Source organism: Etheostoma spectabile, chromosome 4 (genome assembly GCF_008692095.1).
Source record: "Etheostoma spectabile isolate EspeVRDwgs_2016 chromosome 4, UIUC_Espe_1.0, whole genome shotgun sequence".
Lineage (NCBI taxonomy): Eukaryota > Metazoa > Chordata > Actinopteri > Perciformes > Percidae > Etheostoma > Etheostoma spectabile.
Window position 1 is genome coordinate 14,541,819 of NC_045736.1, and position 8,441 is coordinate 14,550,259.

An 8,441-nucleotide genomic window follows, 5' to 3' on the forward strand; every position below is an offset into this window, starting at 1 on the left:
GTGTGTGTGTATGCGCATACTGGCCTTAACAGTGATGATGTGTAAGCTCACATGTATTCGAGTCTATGCTTGTAGTATGTGTGTGTGTGTTGACAGGGTAGTGATGTTCTTGGCTTTGTGAATTCTTACTGTGTTTCTTCCAACGCAGCAGCACAAGGCAGATCCTATCATACTCTTCTCTCTAAGCTATATAGCTACACCATACCCAACAACCAACACACACAAGTCAAAAGAGGGGGGAAACATGGGGAAGGTTTATGGGGGCTATTATCTTTTTAGTCTTTTTTCAAAGGAGATGATGGTAACACTAATCTTATGCTAAACAGCTGGAGTGTGTCTTGTAAATGGTTGCCCCTAGAGTCCCCTTCTAATGCACAAATTCCACAGGTTGAATCTTGACTCTGTCGCCTGCATATTTCATGGAACATATGTTATAAATGGCTGTTTTGAAATGGGTTATGGGTGTGTATGTTGTGTCATGAAACATGTAGGCCAGGATGAGCTCAGGATGTTGACAGTTACACTGCAGCTCTGTGACTCCACTCGGCTCCTCTGGTTGACTTAACAACGCCACTGGGCTTGACTCATCACGACTACAAATGTGCATGTTCAAAGAGTCTTTTGAGGACTGAACAGTGTGACGCTTACAGCTGGTTGAGCATGCGTTTCATTTCGTCCGTGATGTTGAGCGACCCGGGGGCGTCATCCTCTGAAGGGCTGGGCTCAGCATCCATCTCTGAACTCTCTTCATCAGAAATGGCTTTACGCTCTTTTTTCCTACAGCAAGCCATAGCGCCCTGCAAGACCCACAAACACACACAAATAAATAACTAAAACACACGTGGCTTGACAATCCAAAGCAAACCTGAAGAAAGAACAGAGAGGTTATTTATTCAGTTAGCACACAGTTTAGCAAATAAATATGTGCTATTGAAGAAAATTATTGCTGTTTGATCATCGTCAACACTCATCCTCATAGTTACTTTTCTAAATTTGGTCTACAGCTGAGACACTTTATGTGTGGACACTCCTTTATAAATACTGTAACTATAAGCAGTTCTAATAAAAGTATTGACATACTGCAGAGCAACATAGGCTAACATAAGAGAAGCCACCAGCTTGATTCACAGTGAATTTATACTCAGGCATTAGCCAGCACCGTCGGCGCAATGCGATATCCTTGTGTGCAGCGAAGAGTCACCACATCAGCATTTCACTTTTGTGTGTGTGTGTGTGTGTGTGTGTGTGTATGCATATTTAACAGTCACTACCATAAGCATTCTGTATGTTTATATGTTTGTGTGTTTGCGAACATGCAGGCATGCATTCCTACACCTTTAAAGGGTCACTGAGTTTATGATCCGCCATTGAAAAAAAAACAGGTCGCTACACACTAAAGCCACAGGCAGCTCTGATTACATTTATAGAGTGCTGACTGTTAGTTTCACAGAATAATTCATATTTTTTTTACTGTCAAACAGTGAAACATCAGATGGGTACCCACCCTCTCTGGGAGCGACCGGGCCGGACTGACGTTGAACATCTTCGACATGTCCTCTGAGTTGCGTTGCTGAGCCACATCGCACAGTTTGGCCGTGATGTCGATCCGCCTGCAGATGTCCATGTCCACCCGCCTGGCTTTCTCCTGGATCTGGCTATCCAGGTCAGACATTTGCTGCATGGGTAAGGATGGTTGTTTCAGATTTTCACACATGTAGTATTTAAACGTGTAGTATTTAAATGTTTACCGTTCATATCATATTAATTTATGACAGCTCTTTTTCTTTTTGAAAGATTGATTTTTTTGTTGAAATTTTGGGCCTTTATTTGTGACAGGTAAGCTTAGACATGAAAGGGGAGAGAGAAGGGAAATGACATGCAACAAAGGATCACAAAGAATCGGACCCCCAACCGCACCGAGGACTGAGCTTCTGTACATGGGTACAGGTTCCACCAGGTGAGCCACCAAGGCGCCAATACAACACCAATACAACAGCTCTTTTAAGATGTCTTTTAACGTTACCCCCTAAGATGCAACTTGATCATTAACTATATAATGGCCTTTTTGTTTAATTCTGAAATTCTGATCTTGATCTCTCTCTCTCTAAATATATATATATATATATATATATATATATATATATACATATATATATATAGCTTATATTATATTATTATTATATATATTCAGTAATTATGCAACATTGGGTAGGGCAGATATGGATCATGCAAATAGGTCACATTGATGTTGATTCTTACTGCTACAGTTAAAGTTATGAACCACATCTAGAGCACAAAATACAAGATGCCTAACCCCTAAAGTCTAACCTAACAAATCTACTACTTCTACGTTGCTTACCCGTCTCTGGATTCACACATCAGGGATAAAGTCAAGCACAGAAAAGGATATAAATAGAAATCTACAATGTACAGATGCCAAAAGGATAGCGAAACAACAAAGCTTTACCAAAAACAAAAGCAATGTCTGACTTTATTTATTCCTGAGGAAGCACTGGCTGTGACTGTGACTGCTCATTGCAGTATATTACAAGGGTATATCACAGTTGAGCAGAACTACCAGAAAACAAAACACCGCTGTATAGAACAGGAAGTGCTTTTGAGCTACAGCTGCTTTTTGAGCTTTTTTCAATGAATGCTTGTCTTGGAGACTTTGTGGCATTATTCTTCTCAAATAAGTAAGGAAGGAAGCAGGGAAATAAGGGTGTGTCTGTGTGTGTTTAGTTGTTTAATATAGACCTGTATGAATGACAGCCTTTATCAGAATGACGCTTAGTAATGTGCAGGAAAACAATTCTTCAAACAACAGAACGCTTAACATGATTGCTTTGAGTATGGAAGATAACACAGCACTTTCTCTATGGTGTGAAAGCTTTATCAGACTTGGGGAAGTGATGGGGACATCGCCCTAACACTGAACAAATACTTACATCAGTCATAAGACTCTTGAAGACCACAAGTTCAGCCTTCAGTTTGTCCACCTTCTCGCTCAGCTCATCCTGGACCTCGGTTGACTCCTGGGCGCTCTGAGAGGACGTCACAGTGAGGGTGAAGTGAAATAAGACAAATAACAGGTAAAAAAGGGTGAGTAGGCTCACCCTTAATGAACTTGTAAAATAAAATTCAATATAAAACTTTATAAAATATTTCTATATTCAAGTAGATAAAACACTTGCATTAAGATAAGGCCCTTCCAAACAAAAAAAGCATACGGTTACACCTTTTCATATTGGTTGCTGTTTTGCTTTTTATAATTGCGTAACCAAAGGTCATGGTTTCATTTCTTTTACATATTACCATATAACTGAGATAATGCAAATGTTAGCTTCTGCTGAAAGCATTTAGAGATACACAAGGTGTTTTAAAACTGGAGCTGTAGCCATGTAAGGAAAGGTAACCATGTATCCTTACATGTGTGTTAACTGAACACGCAAGAAGGTAGGACACAGATATTTGGGTGTTTTAGGTCCATGAGGCTAAAACTGTATTGTTCATTTTGGGAAATATGTTTATTAGAGAGTTAGATAATATGGTCCATTCCTCTTTCATGCCTGTACGGTAAATATGAAGCTGCAGCCAGTAGCCTGATAGCTCAGCTTAGCATAAAGACTTGAAGCACTAAGAAACAGCTAGCCTGGCTCTGTCTGAAGGTAACAAAATCAGTCTAGTACAGGCTGGTAATAGGTGGATATTGTTTCCATTTGACAGAGCCAGGCTAGACAATTGGAAGACTGAATTTTACAAAGCCTAAAAGGATGACTAACCCTATTGACTTTATTCTGTCATTAAAGGAGTGCCACTTTTATTTTCTATTAAGTCAGCAAGTGGTAACAGGCCTTTGGCTCTCAGCCCTTCATAATAAATGGCTGTTTGCACTGAATTTACTATCTCTGAACAGATTTCCAGATCTTCCATACACAGTGGCACCAGCCTGTGTGCTCTAAACGGTTAAAGCCCCCGTGGGATGGCACTCCACCTCTCTATCTGGGGTTTTTGCTGACCCAGAATCCAAGACAAACATGCATGCTGTCGCTGACCAATTTTTGCAAAGCAGAGAGAGAGGAAAGGATGCTGACCACACGGGGTACTCACAGTAGCTGGGATGCCTTGTGATATACCCCCAAGGTGTGACACTTCAAATTGATTTTGCCTCTACATCCATTTCCTCTGCCTACTCTGAACAGAAACATAATGGTAGACTGCTTGTGATATTTGATGTTTATATCTAGATCTAAGCCAACATACTCCTCCTGATGGGTATGTAATAGGTTTTTCTAATCTGACAGAAATCCTCTTGCTGCTTTTAGCCCAGCTCTTTTTGTCTGCACAAAATAAAAATCTACTAAGAACTGAGCTCTATATAAATGTATATGCATCACTTTTGAAACGGTATGTGTACACTCAGCTTTTCCTCTGGTCATATTTGTGATCATTGTCTTCATGTGGTAAATGTCACTTGGCAAGACTTTAAACAGCTATGCATGTTAGTGGAATGTATTTTATTCTGGATGTTTTCCAACCTGCTGCATTGATTCCACCGTGGACTCCAGCTGCTCTCGCTTTGACAGCTCCTCCTCCCATCTGCAACACAGAGCACAGAGGCGGGTCAGTTACTGCTGGGCCCCGTCCCATGAGGGCCACTACAGATTAAAGGTACTTTTGTGGTGATAATACTCCCATCTCTGATTACAAAATGCCCTTGACAATGTGGGTTTACACCCACTACCCATTCCTACCTCCCTCCTTTTTTTCAATCTTTTGTCTCTTTCACATCTTTTGTCTCTTTTACAATCCCACTGCCTCTAAAAGGGTATAGAGAGAATGGAGTTCCATCCTTCTCCAAACACAACAAACATTGCTCATGAATAGTATTTATACCTTTAAATGACTGCAGAAAGACCTTTGAACTTTACCACACCCAAAAAGGTGGATTATCTCTGCAGCAGCCTGAATTCCTTTATGGTTACTGCTTCTTTCTTCATAATTTTTCAGGAGTGAGTTACAAGAGCTCACTGATGACACGGGCTGGGCGATATGGAGAAAATAAAATATCACAATATTTTTGACCAAAATACTTATATTATGAAAATATAAATATGTATATAAATACAATATTGTAGTGTTGACCATTGGTGCTTTCACAAAATATTTACACAATGAGATTTTTGATCGATAAAAAATCAGTAATGTGGAAAATGACATCCCTTTACTGTAATGCATCCTTTAAAACCTGGAAAAGACACCACTTATGCCATATTACGATATCCAAAATCTAAGACAATATCTAATCTCATATCACAATATTGATATATTATCGATATATTGCCCAGCTCTACTGAATTCTAAAAACCTACACAGATAGAGCTGTACATGTACTGTAGTAACACTACGGACCTCTGTGTAAAGTAATTCCAATATTAACTGAAGATGAGGACACATCAATGTGACATCATAGTCACCAGTAAGGCAGATAAGTTGCACAAAAACAATCAGCTCATATTATTGGTTTAATTTGCAAACAATATAAGATGACCCAAGAATAAGAGTTTATTGCCAAGTAGACACTCAGTAAAGCTGTACTTAAGTACAGTGGTGCTTTGAGCTAAATGCTCATGTCACAATGACAATGCTAAAAGGCTGACGTTAAGAAGGTATACTGTTTACTATGTTCACCATAATACGTTAGTGTGTTAGCATGCTGTAGCAGCAGTACAGCTGAGGCTGATGAGAATGAAAGGAGAAGGAATCCTGAGGCCGTCGTGGCAATCATTCTAATAGTTTTTGAGATATTTCAGTCTGGATCAAAGTGGTGGACCGACCGACCACCTCTAGAGCCATAGCGCTAGGATGGCATCATTTAACTGCCTTGCAGTATGTATTGCGAACGAGGCACAAGGAACGCTCAGCCTGTACTGCATTAGTGAGTTCAGCACGCTCCTACTCATCTTGTTCCCTTGGATATGAGAATGCTGGCATGCTGAGTCACGGACTCTTACCAAAAGAGAGTTCTTCAGAATGAATACGGAACTCAATCATTAATATGAAGTAAGTGTCAGACACCCATGTGAGGATGAGCCACTGTGGGAACTTGGACAACGACAGTGGAGGAAAGCGAAGGGGTTTTCTGTGTGTGTGTGTGTGTGTGTGTGTGTGTGTGTGTGTGTGTGTGTGTGTGTGTGTGTGTGTGTGTGTGTGTGTGTGGTGTGTGTGTGTGGGTGAGTGTGTGTGTGAGGAGATGGGCGAACCCGTGTGTGTAGGCCTACTGGTATAAGTAGCGCATGCCTGACCATATATGTTTACAGAGTAAAAGCTGAAATTTGATTACCACTACTGCATTCCTTTACCATGGAGGATCACAAACAGCCAAAAGTTGCTTTGGAATCACAACATATGTCACTAGAGATTCACTTTTTCAACAAAACGCAGCTGTGTTTCCATTCAGGACTCACTCAATGTACACTGTCTAATTAGGGAGAAGTATTCCTCGGCAGGGTGTGCCAGCTCACACTGTGATTGAAGCCTCTAAAAATGCTGGCAGAGCTGCTTCACTGTGTCCACAACACTCCGCCTGTCTGCTGCAGGACTCTCGCTGGGGTCGTTGGAGTTCACAACTGCATCACATCCTCTGCAGACACAAATCCATTTGTCACAGCAACTGCACTCACTTGTGTTGTCACTTCCTGAGGAAACCACCACCACGTCCTTTTCTTTAATACCCGAGGTGGTAACTGGACATGATTAAATCGACCTATTGATAGAGGGCCTCCTTGTGTCAACAATATGTCAAGGCCATTTATGTCATCAATCAAAGGTAATGAAATCATTGACACAGCAACTGCTTCCACATTATCTGGAGCAGCTTCAATTCAGCAATCCATAAAAGTCTAATGGAAAACTACTGTCTGTTTTAAAGACGCATCCAGATAAAAAAAAATGCCTAATCCAAACAAAGATGACACAACCACATAGCAAAAGCATTCTATCTGGCCTGTGGTTCTGGTTTTCCTGTACCTTTGGCGTGACTCAGTCAAACGAACACACCCGGCGTCTCCTTACAAGGACAAAGACAGCAGGAGTGTTTTAGCCTGTGTCAACTCATAGACATGTATCTACTGCTAGATACCTCCTCTGTAATTTGGCTCTAATAAATCAAAAAATTGTGCGGTGTTACAGATGTATTTTAATTCAAAGCTGCAATAAAGTCTGTGGTTTCTCTTCCATTTCTAGGAGGCAAAAATAAACTAGAAATAGATAGCTGGCAAAGCTAAAACTGAATTATGGAGATTCTTTCAGAGCTGCATGGGCGGCTGTGGCTCAGTGGTAGAGCGGTTGCCTGCCAATTGGAAGGTTGGTGGTTTGATCACTGCAGTCTATGTTGTGTGTCCTTGGGCAAGACACTGAACCCCGAGTTGCCCCCGATGCTGCGCCATCGGTGTGTGAATGTTTATCTGATAAGCAGGTGGCACCTTGTACAGCACTGCGTTAATGGTGAATGGTTCCTGCACTGCAAAGCATGTAAAAGTGCTTTGAGTAGAAAAGCGCTATATAAAAACAGACCATTTACATAAAGATAGTATATAATTTCCATTGAGAAAATTCCCTGTACATAATGAATACAAGGTAATTGTTTATTTAAATCAGTATTGCATGATTAACTACAGTAGCACTTCAGTGGCAAATGAAATGAATGAAGAAAAAAAAAAGGAAAATTCAATTTTCAAAGGATACAAAAAGAAAAATCGAGAAAAATACGTGAAAAACAGTGATTTAAGAAGATACCGCGGTGCAACACAGGGAAAAAAGTGTCTCACATCAAACAGAAAATTTTCTCATACGATTTTTGTCTGCTGAACAATAGCATTCCTGCAGTGCCTGCCAACTAACACTCCCTGCACTGTCTGGAAGTTTGCACGCGAGCTGCCTCAGTGTTTTCCCATCACTGTGCCGGAGGACACTACATGCACAAATCCAAATCTGTTGCAATAATGGTCCTGTGCTTGATAGTTTTTAATGACATTCATAATTATTTAATCTAGGATGTTGATTTATAGCTGCCAGAATTAAAATGAGAAAATATTATATGTTGGAGGTGACTGTCAAGTGAATCTTTATTATTTTAATGACCTGATGTCCAAATCCCAAATATCTGTTGTGCAACAGGCGGTAACTACCAAAGGAGCATTGATTTTGTAGTAAATAGCAAAAGGAGCACAGGGAAAGCTTTGAGGTTTGGTTGTGTATCATTCAACAAAGCCTCTGTTACTCATTGCAAATAAAAGTTTGAGTCAGACAGCACCCTGTTTAAACTATACTATGGACTGGAAAGTGTTACTTACTGAGTGGAATTTCTCAGTAACCAGACATCAAATTACAAGCTTAAAAACTGATCTTATGTATTAGAGCAGATTAACCCATAAACAACA

General features: G+C 40.4%; 1 protein-coding gene across 4 annotated transcripts in view; it reads right to left on the reverse strand.

The window, feature by feature from the left end:
* Positions 1–8,441, reverse strand: part of iffo2b (intermediate filament family orphan 2b) — a 23,966-nt gene that overhangs the window by 2,221 nt on the left and 13,304 nt on the right. For 2 of the 4 annotated variants that reach the window (XM_032512692.1, XM_032512695.1), the window contains exons 2-6: positions 4,539–4,599; positions 2,949–3,044; positions 2,360–2,365; positions 1,505–1,675; positions 649–797 (exon numbers count right to left, since the gene is read on the reverse strand). In XM_032512692.1, coding sequence (XP_032368583.1) covers positions 649–797; positions 1,505–1,675; positions 2,360–2,365; positions 2,949–3,044; positions 4,539–4,599 — 483 coding nt within the window. The remainder of the gene's footprint in view (positions 1–648; positions 798–1,504; positions 1,676–2,359; positions 2,366–2,948; positions 3,045–4,538; positions 4,600–8,441) is intronic. The other 2 variants (XM_032512693.1, XM_032512696.1) reach the window with 1 other exon arrangement.